Genomic DNA, 22,781 nt, shown 5'->3' on the forward strand with positions numbered 1-22,781 from the left:
CTGAGGCTTCCTGTCAAGCCCACGCACTGTTAACAAACATTGTTTATTGGGAACTCACAGTAATTGTCTTGCCAAGAAATGATGGCGACAGGTTGTGGAATGACATAGTTTCCATAGTTAGAGACAAAGGAGTGACAGGTAATGCTTTGAAAGAAACAATTACAAGATTCATGACATTTAAGATCACGGGATGCTGTGTCCAACCGCCTGGCCCGGAGCTGGGCCGGGAGACGGCAGGCGCCGGGGGGAGCACGGGGAGCACGGGCCGAGCTCCGAGACGCGCGCTCGCCTCTCTTCTCCGCCTTCGGGTTTCTCACGAATGAGGTTGGACCACGTCACCTTTCTGGGTCTTAAAAAAACCCCCCGAGAACTCAAGGTTCCTCTGACCAGTCTCCTGAGTCGGATCCAATAGATTGTGTTTAATACGTGGAATGAAGGGACACGAAGCCGGCAGACACCGTCCGGCGAGAGAGCGTCCGTCCTGCCTGTGCCGGGGAGTCACTCCCCGGGGGCCGGTCCTCTCCCGGCTCCTCCGCTGACTCATCCCAGACGGGGGGCCCTGCCCAGCAGACTGCCCAGCAGACGCGGTGCCCTCACTGCCGTAACTTGTGACACAGGACAGACCCAGCACAGCTGGGGACACGCCAGAGGGGCCTTTGGTGATGGCAAACGGGGGAGCCTCTGCTTCCTGTTGAACCGTTAGCTGGACGTTTCCCCCGAGGCACCCGCGCTGCGCCCACACCCTGGGCGTGGGGTTGCCGTGCTGACACGTGGGGGTCCACGCGTCCCGGAGGAAGACGTGAGGGCGCGGCTGGGCGGCTGCCCCGCACTGAAGGCCCCCCCATCTTCTCTTGTCTGTGACACTGGGCACCGTGTCCTCTGGGAAGGGCTGCATTCGTCTCCCACGACCAACATGTATGGCTTTGACTTCAGGGAAGGATTTGTGACGTTTCCCCACCGACCTCAGCGATGACAGGCTCTGCCTGCAGCGACGCGCCTTGTGCTGTCAATGCTGAGTGCACCTGCTCTCTCCTCTCCGCACGGACTGCCAGGCGGCTGAGAAGTAAGTGACATCGAATCCCGTCTCTACACGGAGGCCTGGGACGGAGGGCGGGGCGCGGAGGGAAGTGATCAAGAGCCCCCTGTGCCCAGATGCAGGGCCCACGGCACAGACCATGGGGCGGGGAGGGCCGGGGGCGGGGCTGCTGGAGGGGCCCATGGGGTAAAGAGGGGACCTATGTAATACTTTCAACAATAAAGATAAGTTAAAGGAGGAGGAGGAGGAAAACCAGACTCTCAGGTGCTGGGTTTTTCATTGTGAAAAACAAACATGATCTCATGGGTCCCAGCAGCCGGACGATTCAGACCCCCTCTGCCGTCCGAGCTTTCCGGCTGCGTTGTGCTGTTTTAATGTCCGACGTGTTCCTCACAGGCCTCTGCGTGCCCTTGGGAAGGACACACATTTGTTCAAGAGTAAAGGTCACAGTGGCTAGTGTGGCTCAGCATCCGGCATTATTTCTACGACAACTAGACGTTCAAGATGGGCAGCGCTGCTTTGAGCATGGGTATGATTTCACAAAGAAAATGCACTGGTTTTCCTGTCATCGTCGCCAAGAATGAGATGAGCTATTATCACGTGAAGTGGTTACCATGTTGTTCAAACGCTGGCTGGTAAGTTACCTACGAAAAGGCGCATTCAGCGTCGTGAGAGAGGGAACCTAGCCGTTCGGTCTGGCTCTGGTTCCTCGTTCACTGAATACTACATTCACTTGGTCTTCTTACTTTCCCAAGTTGCATTTTTTAAATAACTGATTTTAGAGACAAGAAGGGAGAGAGGGGGAGGGAGGGAGGGAAGGAGGGAGGAAGGGAGGGAAGAAGGGAGAGAGAGAGAGAGATAGAGAGACATCCACCAGTTGCCTCCTGAACCTGCCCAACTGGGGGTGGGTTCTGCAACCTGGGTACGCGCCCCGACCAGGAATCAAACCCACCACCTTTTGGGATGACGCTCCAACCAACTCAGCCACAGCGGCCAGGGCCCAAGCTGCCTTCGTAAGACAAGGAATGATGCTGACTTAAAACAATTACATGATGAGTATATACCACATGCAGGTTTTTCTATCTTCTTCATATTGTATACTTAAAAAAAGCGATATACAAGACTTATTGTGAAAGCGTATTACATAGCTATCATTGAAGATCACAGATGTGAGAAAGCATAGCTATTTAAAAGAATGAACAAAATCAATGAAGCTTCAATGTCTCATTTCATTGAGAATTTACAACAAGCCCCCCCCCCCCCCCGACCCATAGGAAATGAGAAGTTGTCCTGTTTGAATGGCACGTCTGTATTAGTTATAATTCAATACACGGGGCCTTTCTATGCCTATCTAAGATCCGAAACCTCCATGCCATAAACAGCATGGCCGAAGAACCATGTGACGATGTGCAGGTCAATGCAAGGCTTGGGTAGTGACTTAGAATAAATATCACACAGTGAGAAGTTTTATCATAAACCAAACGCAATGACGCAAGGAAACCAACAGGGTATGCACGACGACCGAGGTCTTTACAGGGACTTAGCGCGCACCTGGCCCTCGCCAGGAGCCCTCCGCGTGGGAATGGCGCAGCGACAGGCATCCAGCCCGGGAGTCTCTGATCTTGACGTAAGAAAGCTTGGACGGCATCAGATAATATCAAAAAGCCTGAACGAACACAAGGAGTTTCTGTATCGTGTTTATAAATGATTGTGTCTATTCCATAAAATAAAAAAACACCATCGGGTCAAAAGTGCATTAAAAAAAATGGTGGGAGTTGTGATTCTTGGTAAGAACTAGAAAAATGTCTTGTCCCAAGAAAGACGTGGTCTGAAGGCTTCTGCAGCTTCTGCGTTTTCCTTGAACGCTCGTGCAGCCCTGGTTACCATGTGCTGGGAGAGGAGCTAGGACAGAGGGAGCTAAGTGGTCCCTTCATGAACATAAGGGGGAACGCATCCGGCGAGGAGGAACATTCCGGGCCTTTCCCCACGGGAGGAAGCGACTCTGTGCTCACAGGAGCGAATGGGAGCCAAATTGGGGACATTTCAAAGGATTTCTAGACGCCTTCATCTTTTTCAAGGGTTTAGTCATAACTGGAAGAATTGCGAAATCTTGGACTATAATAGAACGAAGACAAAACATGACTTACAGGCGATAAATGACACCCTTTCATCTGCTTCCCACAGAAAATAAAGACCGAGGATCCGGAAATTAAAAGGCGGCGACAGAGGAATTGTCAGGAAGGGACAGATGGGTGAAGCATGACTCCGGGTCTTCACTGACACTCGCCACAGTAACGGCCGCATTTGGACAAAGTCCTGGGCCGATGCCCATGTCGAAATGTGTGTGGTGCTTTCACCACATGTACTTATGTCAGAAAATGAAATGGTAAAAATGAGTGGCCTACGCAACAAGTCGAAAGGAGAAAAAAAAAAAGGAATGTGAAGAGAAATCTTATCTTTAAACTTCTTGTGGGACCAAGATCTTGACAGAGCTGTGTCCAGCAACAGCAGATTCCCGCTGGCCAGTGTGGCTCAGTGGTTGTGTGTCCACCCATGAACCAGGTTGCGGTTGGATTCCCGGCCAGGGCACAGGCCCAGGCTGCAGGCTCCATACCCAGTGGGGGGATTCTCTCTGGTCACTGATGCTCCTTTCTCTCTCTCCCTCTCCCTTCCTCTCTGAGATCCATAAAAACATACATATAAAAAAGTCGCCCTAGCCGGTGTTGCTCAGTGGGTAGAGCGCAGGCCTGTGGACTGAAGGATCCCGGGTTCTATTCAGGTCAAGGGCACAGGCCCAGGTTGCAGGCTCGATCCCCAGTGGGGGGCGTGCAGGAGGCAGCCGATGGATGATTCTCTCTCATCATTGATGCTTCTCTCTCTCTCCCTCTCCCTTCCTCACTGAAATCAATACAAATATATTTTTTTAAAAACCACAAAAAAACGAAGTCACTGTTAGGACAAGGGGCCGGGAGGTGCAAGTCTTGGTCGCTTGGAGAGGAGGAAAGGGTTGGAGACGTGGATGCGCTGGGGCCGCGTGCGCACGTCCTTGGCGAGGGGGGTCCTTGGCGAGGGGGGTCCTTGGCGAGGGGGGTCCCTGGCGAGGGGGGTGGAGGTGAGCTGGGGGGTGGGGGGGTTAGAAGTCGATGGAGATGGACGCCTGCGCGGAGTCGTCGCGGCCGCGCGCGTAGATCTCGCAGGGGCGCTCCTCCATGACGCGGTCCTCGCGCGGCGGCTCGGGGCCCGGGCGCGCGGGCGGGAAGGCGCAGCGGCTCTTGGGGAAGGTGCTGTTGAAGGTCGTCAGGGGCGGCGGCGGCGCGAAGTCGTTGCGGAAGGGCAGCTCGGCGGCGGCCGCCAGGTCGGTCCTGCCCGGCTTGCCCGGCGCCGCGCCGCAGTGGTGCTCGTGCACGCAGCGCGAGGCGGAGGAGGCGCGGCGCAGCGGCCGGTAGCCGTCCAGCTCCTCGCCCAGCTCGCCCAGCTCGGCCGCCAGCTCCTTGTCGCGCAGCGAGAACAGCTCGTAGTGCGGCGGGTCGAAGGCCTCCGGGAGGCCCGGCCTGTGGAAGGCCGCCCTGCAGGCCAGCACCTTCTTCCGCGGCTGCCTCACCTGCACCAGCACCGACACGGCGAGCAGCACCAGCACCACGCCCGCCGCCACGCCGATGATGGTGCCGTGCGTCCGCGTCATCTGCTCGAAGAGGCCGGGCCTCTTCTTCTCTGCGGGGGAGACGCGTGCGGGCCCTCAGCGCGGGAAGGAGCCCGGCACCGGCCGCCCGGAGGCTCAGGAGTTGAGCGGCGACCCATGAACCAGGAGGTCAGGGTTCGATTCCCGGCCAGGGCAGAGCCCGGGTTGCGGGCTCCATCCCCAGTGCGGGGCGTGCAGGAGGCAGCCGGTCCCTGATTCTCTTTCATCATTAAGGTTTCTCCCTCTCCCTCTCCCCTCCTCTCTGAAATCAATACAAATATTTTAAAAACCTTAGTATTAAAAAAAAAAAAAAAAAAAGGGGGAGCTTATCACAGACCAGGAAAGTGCTTTTAGGGGACGTTTGGGTCAAATACATACACCACAGATAATACAATTTAAAATTAGGGTTGTTTTCTTTTTTTTTAATTTAAAAAAATGTATTTTTAATGAATTCAGAGAGGAAGGGAGAGGAGAGAGAGAGAGACACACACATCAACGATGAGAATCATTGATGGGCTGCCTCCTGTACGCTCCCTACGGGGGCTCGAGTCCGCAACCCGGGCATGTGCCCTTGACCGGAATCGAACCCGGGGCCCCTCAATTCACAGGCCGACGCTCTATCTACTGAGCCACATCAGCCAGGGCTTTTTTTTTTTTTTTAAATTTTTAAAAAATTGGTTTTAGAGAAAGAGGAAGGGAGAGAGATAAAAACATTGATGAGAAAGAATCATTGATCAGCTGCCTCCTGCATGCCCCCTACTGGAGATCGAGCCCACAACCCAGGCATGTGCCCAGTGGGGGGCGTGCAGGAGGCAACTGATTGATCAATCTCTTTCTTCCTCTCCCTAAAAAGCAATAAACACCCATTTAGTGGACGGCGATGGCCACTCCTCCCGGGAAGGCGGGCCTCCGCGCGGACTCACCTTTGCAGTGATTCTCGTCCCACGGGTACGCGCAGTTCTGAACGCCGTTACAGACCAGCGAGTTGTTGATGCACATGTTGCTGTGGCAGAAGAAGGTGCTGCCGGTGCAGGGAGCTGTGGGGCGGAGGGAAACGCTGCTAAGAATGCGAAGTACAGAGTGAGCGCATCCCCAGGGGTTGGCACTCGCTGCCGCTGCTACGCGGAGGCCTTCCCGGGAAGACCCTCTGCACCTCCCAGCCAGGCAGGCGGGCTGGCGCTCCCGATGACCACGTGCAGACTTCATTTATTTATTTTATTTTCTCTTAATCCTCACCCAAGGGTACTTTTCCATTGATTTTTAGAGAGAGTGGAAGACAGAAACATAGATGAGAGAAACACGTTCATTGGCTGCCTCTTGCATGCGCCCTGGCCGGGGAGGGCCCAGGCTGGGGAGGAGCCTGCAACTGAGGTACGTGACCTTGACTGGACCCTTCAGTCTGCGGGCCAGCACTCTATCCACTGAGCCACACTGGCCAGGGCTCAGCCCCACTTTCTTTTTAGAATTCTAAGATCTGGTGCATTGAGCCTGTGAGTACCCCAGATTAATTTCAGAGAGGAAAGGAGAGGGAGAGAGAGAGATAGAAACATCAAAGATGGGAGAGAATCATTGATCGGCTGCCTCCTGCACACCCCCTACTGGGGATGGAGCCCGAAACCCAGGCATGTGCCTTTGACTGGAATTGAACCTGGGACCCTCCAGTCCGCAGGCCGACGCTCTATCCACTGAGCCAAACCAGCTAGGGCTCAGCCCCACTTGTGATGATGCTGAAAGACGGCTGTCCTTCAACCACGCCCGCAGGGGGCCTGCCGGCTGCAGGTCACGGGAAATGGCATTATGGGCTTATTCTAACAAAAACCTCTCCCCCGCTTTCACACTGCCAGTCCTAGAAGTTCCTTGCCTAAACCCACAGCCGCCCTTACAGAGCGCGCGTGGGACTCGGGGCGGGCAGCCGTGGGCCCATTCTGACAGCCGTTCCATTTTGGCACTTCCCGAGCTGGGCTATTCCCGTCTCGGCTGCGATCTCCGGTGGGCGGGTAGGGAGCGAGTCTCCGAGCAGAACTGGGCCCCGAGTATAAACGTCTCCTGGGCTCGGGTCACTCTCGCAGAAGCAGGGCGGCCAGAGGAGGGCAACCGGCTGGGCTGGCACTTTGGTTTTATAGACTTAGGGGATGCTTTGCCCCCACACGCCGTGCTCTGGAGGGGGCGCCCTCCCGGTCCGCGGGGGAGCGCTGACCTGGGACATGGAGCCGCCCGGGCAGCAGCCTCCGTGGAGTGTGTGGCTGTGATCGGGGTAAGGATTTCGCTGGAAGAGGCCCCTCGCCTGCGTCCTTATGAGACATCGTTAGTGTAGAGAGAGAAGATACTAGAACACAGCTACTCTACAGAGAGTGCGAGGGGAGGCTGCCGGATGGGCGGGGCCGGGACAAGGAGGTGAGGCGGGACAAGGGTCATACCCCCCTTGCTCCCCAAAGAACAAATGAAGGGAACCGTGATGTGGGCGGGGAGGTGACACGGAGTGGAAGCGGTCACAACTGAACCTGAATGGGTTACGGGCGCACCCTACAGCCTCGGGAGGGGGGCTGGCGAAGCGGGCCCACAGTTAGGCTACCGCCGGCCTGCTCCGCGGGGACGCGTTTGCGGGGACGCGGGGAGCCGCTCGGAAAGCCCTTACGTTGTCCCGGGACTGGACGGTGAACTCCGGTGGGGAAGGGGAGCCAGGTTGTTTGTTGTTTTTATTTAAAAAAATATGTATTTTTATTGATTTCAGAGACGAAGGGAGAAATAGAACCAGCAATGAGGAGAGAGAATCATGGGCCGGCTGCCTCCTGCATGCCCCACTGGGGATGGAGCCCGCCACCCGAGCCTGTGCCCTGACCCCTGACCAGGAATCGAACCGGGATCTCCTGGTTCCTAGGTCGACGCTCAACCACCGAGCCAGGTTTTTGCTGTGACGTAAGGGGCTGCGCCTGGCTCACCCGCGGGGAAAGGAAGCAAGAGCTTAAACCGCCGCGGCTTGTGGAAAGGGCCCAGGAGGCCTGTGCCCGGAGCCCCGAGCCCCAGCGGGGACCCTGAGGGACAGTAACGTACTGCAGAGCCATGTGCTTTACGTGCATCATAAGGACATTAATGGGGTGAAAATAAACAGCCACGAGTCCGCCCTGGATAAAAGCTGAGGAAGTGAGGAGGGGGACCAGCTCCCTCAGAGGAAACGGACAGTGACCTGGGGAAGGAAGGAGGCGGAGGGCCGCCCCCAGGTGGACGCCACCGCGTGATGCTCGGGCAGAAACCGTGAGCGGCGCTGAGATCCTGGGGCTCAAGGGTATTCGCGGCCTCTAGGAGACGCGTTAGTCATCAGAGAGGAAAACAGTCAGCTCGCTGGCGGAGGAGCGAGCAGGCAGACAGCCCTCTGGTGGGGATGGAAGTTCAGGCGAGGCAAACACACAGGGGTGTCCTCCCTCCTTTCCCTCCTTCTTTCCCTCCCTCCCAGGGGTGGAGCTCCGAGACAGGGATCCGGGTTTCTGCAGCATTTTTAAAATTTAAATATATTTTTTGTTGATTTCAGAGAGGAAGGGAGAGGGAGAGAGAGACAGAAACATCCACGATGAGAGCGAATCATGGATGGGTTGCCTCCTGCACCCCCACACTGGGGATGGAGCCCACAACCCCCGCCTGTACCCTGACCGGGAATCGAACTGTGACCTCCTGGTTCCTAGGTGGACGCTCAACCCCTGAGCCACGCCAGCCGGGCCTGATCATCATTTTTAATTTTGAAATTCTCGAGAGGAGTCTCCCCTCTCTGCTCTCCCGACCGTGTGCTCACTACTTCCCAAGGCAGGCAGCACCTCCTGTATCAACACGGCCGTTTCACCCACAACCGTCCGCTCCCTGAGAGGAGGGACTCAGACTCCGTTATTTCTACATCCCGTGAGTTGCCATGGGGACGCGCCATGCCCGGCCAGCGTGGCTCAGTGGTTGAGCATCGACCTACAAACCAGGAGGTCACGGTTTGATTCCCGGTCAGGGCACAGGCCGGGGTTGTGGGCTCCATCCCCAGTGTGGGGCGTGCAGGAGGCAGTTGACCCATGATTCTCTCTCATCATTGGTGTTTCTCTCTCTCTCTCCCTCTCCCTTCCTCTCTGAAACCAATAAAAATATATTTAAAAAAAAAAAAAAAAAGAAAAGAAAAGAAAAGAAAAGCCGAAACCGGTTTGGCTCAGTGGATAGAGCGTCGGCCTGCGGACTGAAAGGTCCCAGGTTTGATTCCGGTCAAGGGCATGTAACTGGGTTGTGGGCACATCCCCAGTAGGAGGTGTGCAGGAGGCAGCTGGTCGATGTTTCTAACTCTCTATCTCTCTCCCTTCCTCTTTGTAAAAAATCAATAAAATATATTAAAAAAAAAAAAGAAAAAAGAAAGGAGATGCTCATCGACTGTCCTGGGAATGAATGAAAACGATGCCAGCGCCTCACTCGACAGGGGCCGCTCACTTACGCTCCACGAAGGAGGTGAAGAGCATCCGGAACCTGCTGAGCCGGCTGCCCTCGTCCGCCCACATGCGGATCACCCCCACGCCGGTCTGGAGCATGACGTCGTTGGCCACCGTGCTGCAGAACTTGGCCTTGAGGTTCTCGATCGCACTGCTCCCGTCGTAGACGGCGACGAAGTTCCTCTTGCACTCGTTGGAATGCTCCATCTGGTAATCCAGGAACCGCAGGTAGATCTGTGATGGTCACACAAAGGGACACTCGGCTCTTACCAGGCCCCGGCGCCCCGGCCGGGTGGCTCGGCCGCTGAGAGCATCGCCCGACATCGCCAGGGCTGTGGGCTCGAGCCCTGGTCAGGGCACAGGCAGGAATCTACCAATGAGGGGATGGGAAGTGGAACAGGAAGTCGATGCTTCGCTCTCTCTCTTTTCTCTTTTAACAGAAATACACGTTACCTATCAGTTTAACTGTTGAAATTCCTAGAAGCGAAAAGCAGGAGTCGTTAGCCACCAACCTCCATCTGTCAGTTACTTAAAACCCCCTTCCCCGCGGAACTTTCCGGGGAAAGTCTGTGACTAGCCGGGTGGCGGGGGGGGGGGGGGGGGGGGTGCGAACAGGGGCCTGAGATTTGCTGCGTTGGGGTTTGGCCTCACAACTCTGAGACCTGTGACAGGACACTCTAACTCCTTGTGATCCATTTTTCCACACAAAACTTAAAGTTTTTTTTTAAATCCTCACCTGAGGATGTTTTAATTGATTTTAGAGAGAGAGAGGAAGGGAGGGAGAGAGAGAAAAACACATCGATGTGAGAGAGAAACATCGATCGGTTGCCTCGCATACGTGCCCCAACTGGGGATCAAACTAGCAACTTCGGTGTGTGCCCTGACTGAGAATCGATCCCCCAACCTTTTAGTGTACGGGGTGACGCTCCAACCACCTGAGCCACCCTGCCACGGTCATCAAACTTTTTAAATGAATCTGTGAGCATCCTGATCAATACGTGCACTCTTGAATTAGGAATCCACAGACTTTAAGAATCGTAAAATATTCCGAAACCGGTTTGGCTCAGTGGATAGAGCGTCGGCCTGCAGACTGAGGGGTCCCAGGTTCGATTCCGGTCAAGGGCATGTACCTGGGCTGCGGGCACATCCCCAGTGGGAGATGTGCAGGAGGCGGCTGATCGATGTTTCTCTCCCATCGATGTTTCTAACTCTCTATCTCTCTCCCTTCCTCTCTGTAAAAAATCAATAAAATATATTAAAAAAAAAAAAAAAAGAATCGTAAAATAAGAGTCTTACCGCATATGTGTGCTACTCCTGAAATTGACACTGTTGCTTATCTAGCTAAGGCTGGTACCTCATAAGGCAGCCGTTCTCAACCTGTGGGTCGCGACCCCTTTGGCGGTCAAATGACCCTTTCCCAGGAGTCGCCTAAGACCATCCTGCATATCAGATAGTTACATGACGATTCATCACAGTAGCAACATGACAGTGATGAAGTAGCAACGAAAATAATGTTATGGTTGGGTCACAACATGAGGAACTGTATTTAAAGGGCCAGAAGGTTGAGAACCACTGTCATAAGGGAACCAAAATAAAGTGGTAATGTCAGTTTATATAATCAGTAAGTGCTTGCACAAACCCAAACTGCACCTCAAGGAGGCGCCCTTACGGCCTCCCCGTGCCTCGCACGCAGCCGCACCTTGGCCCTCGGGGTGGCCCGGATGGTCCAGATGCAGTCCACCGCCTGGCCGGGCTTCGTCTTCTCCTCCTGCTCCACCTGGCTGGACCGCACCACGCCGTCGGCCCCCGAGAGCTCGAACTGGCAGTCTGGAAGGGAGAGAGGAGCACGTTCAACGGGAACGCGGGCGGATCAGAGGCGCCAGGAGGAAAAAGAGGCAGATACTAAACCTGGGATGGGGCTTAAAATACCTCCGAGGTAAGTAAAGTCTGGATCTGCAACAGAAAAGAGGAGACGTCAGTGGCATTTTGAGACAGTGGGGAGTCACCTACTATGGCGGACGCTACATTTAGTAACAGGCGCTACGTTTAGTAACAGCTGCTACATTTAATAACAGGTGCTACATTTAGTAACAGATGCTACATTTAGTAACAGCTGCTACATTTAGTAACAGACGCTACATTTAGTAACAGCTGCTACATTTAGTAACAGACGCTACATTTAGAAACAGGTGCTACATTTAGTAACAGATGCTACATTTAGTAACAGCTGCTACATTTAGTAACAGATGCTACATTTAGTAACAGGCGCTACATTTAGTAACAGATGCTACATTTAGAAACAGATGCTACATTTAGTAACAGCTGCTACATTTAGAAACAGATGCTACATTTAGTAACAGCTGCTACATTTAGTAACAGCTGCTACATTTAGTAACAGGCGCTACAGTATAGATGCTACATTTAGTAACAGATGCTACATTTAGTAACAGATGCTACATTTAATAACAGGCGCTACATTTAGTAACAGCTGCTACATTTAGTAACAGCTGCTACATTTAGTAACAGCTGCTACATTTAGTAACAGATGCTACATTTAGAAACAGATGCTACATTTAGAAACAGATGCTACATTTAGTAACAGCTGCTACATTTAGTAACAGATGCTACATTTAGTAACAGCTGCTACATTTAGTAACAGACGCTATACTTAGTAACAGCTGCCACATTTAGTAACAGATGCTACATTTAGTAACAGCTGCTACATTTAGTAACAGATGCTACATTTAGTAACAGATGCTACATTTAGAAACAGATGCTACATTTAGAAACAGATGCTACATTTAGTAACAGATGCTACATTTAGTAACAGCTGCTACATTTAGTAACAGACGCTATACTTAGTAACAGCTGCCACATTTAGTAACAGATGCTACATTTAGTAACAGCTGCCACATTTAGTAACAGTTTGAGAGAAAGCTTCCTGGTGGGACTAGAGACCACTGTTCCTTATGCGCATGTTCACCGAGAGCATCAATGTTTTAAGTGATAATGCATAGACTTAAAAACATATATATTTTTATTGATTTCAGAGAGGAAGGGAGAGGGAGGGAGAGAGACACATCCATGATGGGAGAGAATCACTGACCGGCTGCCTCCTGCACACCCCCCACTGGGAACGGAGCCTGCGACTCAGGCCTGCGCCCTGACCGGGAATCGAACCGCGACTTTGTGACCTTGTGACACTCAGCCACCGAGCCACACAGCTCGGGCTTCATTTTTTTCAAGTAACAAATTTCTGGCACGAAACCTAATGGAACCAGAGACCGCACACTTGCGGCACCGCGTTGCCCGGTCACCGTGTCAGCTCGTGGCTCCTGGCAGACGGCGGGTGACCCGTATCCCCGTGTCCCCAGCGGGAACTGGCGCACGTTCGCTCGCGGCGGACAGGGCTCTGCGGTCCTAGTGTTAACCCGACTGAGTGGGCGCAGTTCTAGCCGACGGAGGCCCACGGCGGGGAGGCCTCCCGGGGGAAGACCGGCTCGTTACCTGGAATAAACGAGTACTTTGCTCGGAATCCCATTCCTTCCAGTTCTTCGTCGGAACTGAACTTGACCCACATGAAGCGCCCCGTGGAGCGGATCAGCGGAGGGCTCTTCACGCCGCAGAACCGGTCGATGAGCGGAGAGAAGCCGAAGGGCCCGTCGCGAACCTCCAGGTGGTCAAAGCGGCATTCGAACGAGGGCTCGATGTAGAAGTGCTCGTCGAAGGCCAGCTCGATCCTTTGCCGGGGCGCCGCTGGGAGGAGAGAGCGCGCCAGTCAGGGCCACGCGCGCGCCAGAGCAGGGCTGTCCTTGCTCTAGTGCCGTGATGGCTGACCTACGACACCTGTGTCTGGGGTGACACGCGAACTCATTTTTTTGGTTGATTTTTCTTTGTTAAATGGCATTTAAATATATAAAATAAATATCAAAAATATAAGTCTTTGTTTTACGATGGTTGCCAATATCAAAAAATGTCTATATGTGACACGGCACCAGAGAAGTTAGGGTTTTCCAAAATGCTGACACGCCGAGCTCGAAAGGTTCGCCATCACTGCCCTAGTGGGACAGGCCGCCGCGGCCGCACACCCCTCCCGCCCGCCGAGGGGCATAAGGAGAACGTTACACATAAAATTCACAGTGTGTTCATTTCACCCGACAGCGATGCTGCTTGGGGGCGGCAGGACCCTCCCCCTGGGCCTCCGCTGCCGAGGAAACGAGTGAGAGGCGGGCGGCTGACTAAAACCAGAGGCAAAGTAAAGGGAGAGTCGAGAAGCTAACGTCTGGTTCACGACTACAATGCACCATGAACAGAAACTCGGGATGAACAGCCAGTGGATCCGAGGACATGAGCGGCACGAAGCCTGGTAAGGGAGGCATTTCTCAGCCACAAGGGGCAGCTGGCTGCACGGTGCCGTCTTAGAGATTCCAACTTCCTGTCATTGCAACTGTTGCCTTGGTGATGTGTTCCGCGTTCAGGAATATGTATGCATTACTGGAGTTCAGTTCAGATACGTGTTGAATTTTGTTCAAAAATTTTTTAAAATATATTTTTATTGATGATTCTTTACAGAGAGGAAGGGAGAGGGATAGAGTTAGAAACATGGATGAGAGCGAAACATCGATCAGCTGCCTCCTGGGGGATGTGCCTGCAACCAAGGTACATGCCCTTGCCCGGAATCGAGCCTGGGGCCCTTCAGTCTGCAGACCGATGCTCTATCCCAGTGGTTCTCAACCTTCCTAATGCCGCGACCCTTTAATACAGTTCCTCATGTTGTGACCCAACCATAAAATTATTTTCGTTGCTACTTCATCACTGTCATGTTGCTACTGTTATGAATCGTAATGTAAGTATCTGATATGCAGGATGTATTTTCATTGTTACAAATTGAACATAATTAAAGGATAGTGATTAATCACAAAAACAATATGTAATTATATATGTGTTTTCCGATGGTCTTAGGCGACCCCTGTGAAAGGGTCGTGACCCACAGGTTGAGAACCGCTGCTCTATCCACTGAGCCAAACTGGTTAGGACTCAAATTTTTTAAAACAGGGCATTTTAGCCAATGGATTTAGTTTTACCAGAAAAGTGAAAAGTCTCTGGCCGCTGTTTTTCGTGGATAGAGCGTCGGCCTGTGGACTGAAGCGTCCCGGGTTCGATTCTGCTCAAGGCCATGTACCTCGGTTGCAGGCTCCTTCCCAGCCCGGGCCCTGGTCAGGGACTGTGCAGGAGGCAACCGATCGACATGTTTCTCTCACATCAATATTTCTCTCTGTCTCTCCCTCTTTCATCCACTCTCCCTAAAAATCAATGGAAAAATATCCTCAGGTGAGAATTAAAAAAAAAAGAAGAAAAGTAAAAAGGCGCCGTAACCGGTTTGGCTCAGTGGATAGAGCGTCGGCCTGCGGACTGAAGGGTCCCAGGTTCGATTCCGGTCAAGGGCATGTACCTGGGTTGCGGGCACATCCCCAGTGGGGGATGTGCAGGAGGCAGCTGATCAATGTTTCTCTCTCATCTCCCTTCCTCTCTGTAAAAAATCAATAAAATATATTAAAAAAAAAAAAAAAAGTAAAAAGGCCCTGAATAAAAGGATAGAAATCGGGCAAATACCTTCCAAAACGTAGATGCACTCCTTGTTGGGCGGGTACGGGTCGGGGTAACTCGGCGAAGCGAAGTGGCCTCCATTGCTGGTTCGAACCCAGATGCCGCACTGGGTGCCAGCCACATGCCTGACCCCAACGTTCTGTCCATCTGACGGGAACAGAGGTCAGAGCAGCCGGCACAGCAAGAGGGCGCCTCCTCTCCCTCCCCGCTGCCCGCCGGCACCCACACCCTGGCCCTTCCAGGCAGCGCGGCCCACCAGCACTGCCCACGGGCCCCGGGCCCAGGGGCTCCCAGGGAGATGCCGGAAATGAGTCTAACGGGGAAACGGACGCTGACTTCCGCTTGGCGATGAAGCGCGAGCCCCAAGGAACGGTCGGGCGGATGCGGGACGAGCCAGGCCGCTGGGGACGCCCGTGTGTCCGGTGTCTCCGGGCTACTCTGGCTGCCTGCGGCTCAGCCCGTGACACCGAGGCTGAGGGCTAGACGGGAGGCCGAGGTCACGGGCACACCCTGAGGGAGGACGGAAGGGGTCCCCACGGGCTGCGATCCTTCCAGGTGAGCCCCCCACCATCCGTTCGGGGGAGGGGCCCCGAGCACCTTACCTGGGGGCTTCTGGGCCACGGCGATCCCCTCCACCACCAGCACGGTGATCAGCAGCACTGGAGGGGGGACAGAGGAGACGCGTTAAAACGTCGGACCTATGTTACGTGTCGCTCAGTTTGTGAGGGAGATCAGATGATGAAAGAGGAACGAAAACCATTGTTTCTTACATTTGCTCTCAAGATTTAAAAATTAAAAAAATTTTTTTATTAAGCCCAGCTGGCATGGCTCTGTGCTTGAGCATCGACGTATGAACTAGGAGGTCACCGTTCGATTCCCGGTCAGGGCACAGGCCCGGGTTGTGGGCTCCATCCCCAGTGTGGGGCGTGCAGGAGGCAGCCGACCCATGATTCTCTCTCATCATGGATGTTTCTCTCTCTCTCCCTCGCCCTTCCTCTCTGAAACCAATAAAAATTTCTTTTTTTAAAATAAAAATATTTTCTTAAATATATTTTTATTGATTTCAGAGGGGAAGGGAGAGGGAGAGAGAGGTAGAAACATCCACGATGAGGGAGAATCTTTGATCAGCTGCCTCCTGCACGCCCCACGCTGGGGATAAAGCCTGGCACGTGTCCTGACCAGGAATCGAGCCACCACCTCCTGGTTCATCATGTGTCTTGTTCAACCACTGAGCCACACTGGCCAGCGGGAATCTGCTGCTGACGGACACAGCTGTCAATCTCTTGATCCCACGAGAAGTTTAAAGATAAGTTTTCTCTTCACATTCCTCTTCATTTTTTTTCTTTCAATTTGTTGCGTAGGCCGGTCATTTTTACCATTTGATTTTCTTGCATAAATACATGTGGTGAAAGCACCGCACGGATTTCGACACGGGCCTCGGCCCAGGACTTTGGGCAAATGCGGTAGTTACTGTGGCGAGGGTCAGTGCAGACCCCGGGCTGTGCTTTGCTGGGCTCAGGGTTTTTGAGGGTGAGATGATATGTTCCGATGAACTACCCGACACTGAAGACAACCCAAGCACAAGATGACTGGCAATGTGCTCGGGCATCCGAGCCTGAGATTACAGGCGTGGAAAGCGTGTTTTAATTTACGATGCGTTCAAAGAGCACATACTTGCTTTTTCTTTTTGCAAGTTTTGCTGACCCTAATTATTCCCGTAGGCACTTCAGTCCATCCCCAGGAGCTCCAGGCTTTATGGCTAGCTCTGCACCGAGCACGCCAGCAAAAATTCAACGAGATGATCGGACGTGCGGGAACATTCCTAACGAAGACGGAAGGAAGGGGGCAGCAGTCTCCCAGAATCAGCGCAAGGCGCCTATGGCTGTGTCGCATGAAGCCGACAAAGGCTAGCGTAGGAGAAAATGAAGCTCTTTCTTTCTCCCCGTGTTGAACGTTTCTGAGGCTCAATCAACAACAATGAGTTACTTTATGTTTGGAAGAGCCTTTTATTGATGAACTTTTAAAAAACATGTTTTAAGCGATTTTCAGAGGGAGGGAGGGAGAGGGAGAGAAACATCAATGAGGTGAGAGAATCACTGATCGGCTGCCTCCTGCACGCCCCCTATTGGGATGGACCTGTAACTGGGGCATAAGCCCTGACCAGCTCGACACTCAGCCACCGAGCCACGCCGGCCGGCTCAGCTGCGATTTCATAGCAAAACGGAACTATCAGAAAGGGAGCCGGAGAAAACAACCCCATGTACAGGTGCAGAAAAAGCACAAACAACAACAACAACACACACACACGCACACGCCAAACCAACCAACCGAACAAAAACAAAAAGAAACTGAAGCCCTGGCCGGTGTGGCTCAGTGGATAGAGCGTCGGCCTGGGGACTGAAGAGTCCCAGGTTCGATTCCGGTCGGGGGCGTGTACCTGGGTTGCGGGCACATCCCCAGTGGGAGGTGTGCAGGAGGCAGCTGATCGATGTTTCTCTCTCATCGATGTTTCTAACTCTCTGTCCCTCTCCCTTCCTCTCTGTGAAAAATCAATAAAATATATTTTAAAAAAAAAGAAAACAAAAAGAAACTGAAGAAGATACAGCTGAGTGGAAGCATGTGCTGTGTTCACGGGTAGGAAGACTCGACATCATCAAATGTCCACATGGCCCACAGCGACCTATAGATCCACCGCCATGCCTATCAAGCACCAAGGGCGCATTCCACAGAACTGGAACAAATATTCCAAAAGTGGACGTGGAGCCACAGGAGCCCCCGGACAGCCACAGCAATCCTGAGACAAAAGGACGCAGGTGAAGGCGTCACACTACCTGGTACCAAACAGCCCGGCACTGGCATAAAATCAGTAGATCAAGGGGACAGAATAGGGGGCCCAGGAATAAAGCCATGCCTTCATGCTCGAATTAATATTCGACAAAGGCGGCAAGAACACACAATGGGGTAACGATGGTCTATTCAATCGATGCTGTTGTGATAATTGGACACGAGAATAAACTCAAAATAGATTAGACTTCAGTACTAGACTTGAAACCAGAAAAATCCAAGAAAATATAGGCAGTAAAATTTCTTGTAGCAATATATATATATATATATATATATATATATATATATATATATGTATTCTTTTCTGATCCATCTCCTCGGGCCAGGGAAACAAAAGGAAGAACAAACACTCGGGACTACATCAAACTCAAAAGCTTTCGCACAGCAACGGGAACCATCAGCACAAGGACAAGACAAGCCCCCGATGGGAGAACATGTTCGCCAGTGACACATCTGATAAAGGTGTAACGTCCAAAATGTATACAGAACTTACACAACTCAACACCAAACCCCACAAACCAAACAACCCAATTACAGACGGGCAAAGGGCCTGAATAGACCCTTCTCCAAAGAGGACCTACAGGTGGCCAAGAGACATGAAAAGACAACGCCACGAATCATCAGAGAGATGAAAATTAAAACCACGATGAGGTAGCACCTCTCCCATCGGAGTGGCGACCATCAGTAAATGAACAAACGACAAGTGCTGGCGAGGACGCGGAGAGAGGGAGCCCTGTGCCCTGCTGGCGGGATGCAGACGGGTGCAGCCATGGTGGAAAGCAGCATGGAGTTTCCTCAGCAAATTCAAAATGGAACTGCCTCATGACCCAGCGATCCCACTGCTGGGAATACAACCGAAGATACCCGAGACACTGATGTGAAAGAATCTATGCCCCCTATGTTCACTGCAGCGTTATCTACAACAGCCAAGATTTGGAGGCAGCCCAGGTGCCCGTCCGTAGGTGAGTGGATAAAACAGCTGTGGTACGGTTACAGGAGGAATACTACTCGGCCATAAAAAAGAAGGAAATCTTATTCCCCTTTGCGACAGCGTGGAGGGACCCGGAGGGCCTTATGCTGAGTGAAATAAGCCAGGCAGAGAAAGACCAGCACCATATGGTCTCACTCACGTGAAACCTAACGAACAAAATAGAAACAGACTCACAGGGACAGAGAACTGGCAGCTGTCAGAGCAGAGTAGGATGTGGGACTGGGCAGAAAAGGTGAAGGGATTAAGCAAAGCAACTCCCCCCACCCCCCCAAAACAACAAAACACCAAACTCACAGACAGACAGGGGCATGCTGATCGGCAGAGGGGAAGGGGCTGGGGGGCAGAAAGAAGGTAGAAGGGTTTAAGGAGCGATGGAAGGAGACCTGACTTGGGGCGGGGACATACAACACAACACACAGAGGACGTTATACAGACTGTACATCTGAAACCGATATAACTGTATTAAACGGCGTCACCCCAATGAGTTAAAGAGAAAGACACAGCTTTTCAGCACTGAACTTATTTCTGCCTTGTTTGCTTTCTCAGACATGAGGCTGAAGAATAACGGACAGGGGCTGGCATTTGTCACAGTCTCACATAAGACTTTTTCCGACATAGTGCCAAGGGATACTTACGTTTCATCACATCGCAAATCTAGCCCCAGCCTACAGACTCCACCGTAACGAAGGTGATGGAATTCTGCGGCCGCGTGCAGAATGAATAAGGACTGTGAAACGGTGAGTTACGACCCCGATATAATAGCTCACGCGACGACGATGCTTCACGCTGACCAACGGTCAAACGCTATAAGCCTGGAGCGACCGCAGACAACTCAAAGCGCATCGCTGAGTTGTAACCATCGGGCGAAGGGTGAAACAGCCCAGAGCTGATCTTTTTGTTCTCGCTGCTGAAAGCGGAACAGAAAGAAGCCATGGCCTCTTGAAGAGATGACCTTCCACCCAGAAGCCCACTCAGAAAGGCCAGATGGATTTGTTGTGGCAGAAACTGACCACAACGTTCCGGCCAGGCTCTGGGTAGGCGATGCCTATAATTACGCAAACGTCCACTAACTGTTTCCCGTTAGCACCTCTGCCTCTGAAGCAGTCCCCTCGCAGGAGGCTGCCAAGATACTTCCTCGCCTTCTGCACGTTGTATTTTGGAAAGAGCAAAACAAAATCTTCCTTTCCAAGCCACGGCTCGGTAACCGAGGAGTGACGGGTGGGAAGGCTACGGAGCAGCGCTCCCAATTTAATAGAACGGATGGCAGCACTGGAGGAAGGCCAATCCTTTTAATTTTTAAATTTAAAGGACCCAATTTTTGCATAGGTAACACATGCACTTGGTTTTAAAAAAATCAGGAGTAGGGACAAGGGACGCCTTCCTTCCCTTCCCGGTGATCTGTTCTCCTCCGAGGCCCGGAAATACGGCTTATTCTGTCCTGGTTTCAGAGGCAACTTTGTACCACGGTCTCCCCCGATCTCTACACATGCATCTTATTCGAACGCACATCCATCTAACCTAACGCACACCCACTTACTCTGATGCACACACATTTTACTCTCGCTTCTCCGTGCCCGCAGATTCCCTTCTCGGAATCCACTTTTTAAAAAATCTCCCGAACCTCTCCAGACCGCGGTCTCCATCCCCATCTCCCCAGCGGCAGGCGCATCGCCTGCAGGAGCCCTAACAGCCTGGCGGGCCGAGCGGGCGGGCGGGCGGGCGAGGGGCCTGCAGCCGCCGCCAGCGAGGCTGGGCGCGGGCAAACAGTGCGGCTCGGGGAACCGGCACCGGAGGAAAGCCGGGTACGACGCTGTGCTCCCCTGGGTTCCCCGTAGCTCACGGTCGCCATCCGCACGGAAGGAATCCTTTCCTGAAAGGCAGCAGCGGAACGCACCGGCCAGAGGGGGCAGTGCGCACCCACGCGCCAGGCGCGGGCGGCCCCCCACCCCCCTCCATCCTCCCGCCTCCGGGAGCCCCGGGCGATCCTGTCCTCCCAGCCCGGTCTCTGCAAGTTCTGCCTGCGAGGCTGTGCAGCAAACCCAGGGACTGGCCGCGGGACCAGCACAGGGACTGCCAGCAGGAGCCAACCCGCCGCCACCGGGCGCCGGGAGAGCGCCGAGCAGCCGGCACCCCACTCTGCACGGAGCTTCTGAAAAGAGCAGAACAAAACCTTCATGTCCGAGCCGCGGCGACGGAGTCGAGGAGGGGCGGGTGGGAGAAACCACGGGACTCAGGCCAGCGTCTGGGGTTGTGAGAGTGAGGGCGCCGCTAGGCACTGGCCGGAAGGTCCCGGTCACCGAGCAGGAACCGGGCCCCGAGCACACAGCCCGGCAGGTCAGCGCTTTGCATCCAGTGACCGAAACCGCGGCGGCCGGCGAGCTCGGGCAGCGCCGGGGCAGAATGCGTGTCCCGCTCAGGCTGAAACGCAGGCTCGCACGGCGTTTGCGGGTAAGACGGAGGAGGGAAAAGTGTCGGCACGGAGGGGGCGCAGCACCCCAAACACCAAGGCACCGATACATGCCACTCTCCACGCCTTCCCCGATTAGAGAGCGCGAGAGAGGAAGGGAGAGAGAGAGAGAGGGAGAGCGCGCATTCCATAATGTGGCAAATGCCGAGCTATTCGGCGGCACCCCCGTCATCAGGGGAAGCCCGCGCGGTGGGCTGTTCTCCCCCGAGGACTGCAAACGGGGTTCATTCGGTGCGAGTTTCAGCGGCAACTTTGTATCGCGGTCCCGGCGACCTCCGCTCCCGCGTCTGAATGGGAAACGCCCCCAGCCCCGAGGCGGAGCGGCCGCCCGGGGGGTTCCGGGCCCCGACCCAGCGGAGCGCGGCCGCGGCGGCAGGCGGAGCCCGGGTCCGGGCGGCGCGGGGCCGAGCCGAGCCGAGCCGAGCGGGTGGCGGGGCCGCAGTGGTGCCGCAGCCTCCGGCCGCTGCAGGTGGGACCCGGCCGGGCGCGCAGGCCGTGCGCCCCCCGCGGGTCGTGCAGACCGGCCGCGGCCGTTCGCGTGCACCGACTGGGTCTTCACCTGTCGGGGGAGCCCGGCCTGCGCCGCACGGACGCGAACCCCACAACTTCGTGGAGCGACGCCCGCCGCTCGGTGCTGCGTGTCCCCCGTCCCCCGGCCCGGAGCCCCGCGCGCCGCCCGCAGACAAAGGCGCGCGGGCGCCGGAGGGACGCCGCCCGGCCTCGGCCCGCAGGGGGCGCCGTGCCCCGCGGCCCCCGCGCTTACCTTTGAGGATCGAGCCGAGCTGCTCCAGGGCCATGTTCCCGGCGGCGCGCGGGGCCGGGCGGCGGCGAGGCGCCGGCGCTCACGGCCCGGCTGGTAGGCGGCCCCGCGCCGAGCCCATCGCGGCCACCAGGCGGCCTCCCCGCGGGCTGCGCTCAGGTCCCGCGGCGCGCCATCCCCGCGCCGGCCCCAGCCCCCCGACGGGCGCCGCCTCCGGCCTCCCGGCGCCCCGTCCCATCGACCGGCCCGGAGCCGAGCGGCGCGGGCGCGAGGGACAGCCCCGGCGCGGGCCCCGCTCCAGTGGCGGCGGGCGCGGGGTGCCCGGCTCATTTAAGCGCGGAGCGCGAGCGCCGCGTGCCGGCCGCCGCCCGCGCGCAGGTCCCGCCCCTCCCGCCCCGCCCCGCCCGCGCCCCTCGCCCTCGCGGCCAATCGCCCCTGGAGGGCGGCGCCTCCGACCCGCGGGCCCGATGGGCTGGGTCCCGGGGTCCTGGGGTCCCGGGGTCCCGGGGTCCCGGGGTCTAGGGGTCCTGGGGTCGCCGTCCCCGCCCGGGATGGGTCGGAACCGCCACCGCGGGAGGCCGGCGCCCTGGGGGAGCGGCACCGGCTCCTCGGCCTCCTGGGACCGCAGTTCAAGGTCAAAGCTGCCCGGCTCAGCCCGGCTTCCCCACCCGCCGGGGCCCAGGGCCCTCACGCGTCACCCGCCCTTCGGCGCGGGGTGGTTGGCCTGACCCGCGGGAACGTCTCCAGCGCGTCCTGACCGCTTCCTCGGTTGCCAGGCACCGGACCAAGCGCTCGCGTTTGAGCTTTAACCCTCAGTCTCGCCGCGGTAGGTGCCGCGGAGGCTGGGGAATCGGAGGCCCGAGAGGGGGCTGTGTGCACAGCCGGGCGGCGAGGGAGGGAGGGAGGGCGGGCGGGCTGGGGACCCGACACCTGCCCCAGACCTGCCCTC

At 55.2% G+C, this 22,781-nt stretch overlaps 1 protein-coding gene across 1 annotated transcript; it reads right to left on the reverse strand.

Annotated features, from left to right (window-relative positions):
- Window positions 1-2,487: 2,487 nt before the first annotated feature.
- Window positions 2,488-21,869, reverse strand: NETO2 (neuropilin and tolloid like 2; the record flags this gene model as incomplete). The annotated part of the gene is made up of 9 exons (XM_081108340.1): window positions 2,488-4,747; window positions 5,639-5,752; window positions 9,169-9,397; window positions 10,863-10,990; window positions 11,093-11,116; window positions 12,671-12,919; window positions 14,777-14,917; window positions 15,373-15,429; window positions 21,836-21,869. 9 exons carry the CDS (start codon window positions 21,867-21,869, stop codon window positions 4,170-4,172), a joined length of 1,554 nt encoding a protein of 517 aa, XP_080964466.1. The 3' UTR covers window positions 2,488-4,169.
- Window positions 21,870-22,781: the final 912 nt, after the last annotated feature.

This window comes from Myotis nattereri (genome assembly GCF_964212035.1).
Source record: "Myotis nattereri genome assembly, chromosome: 15".
Lineage (NCBI taxonomy): Eukaryota > Metazoa > Chordata > Mammalia > Chiroptera > Vespertilionidae > Myotis > Myotis nattereri.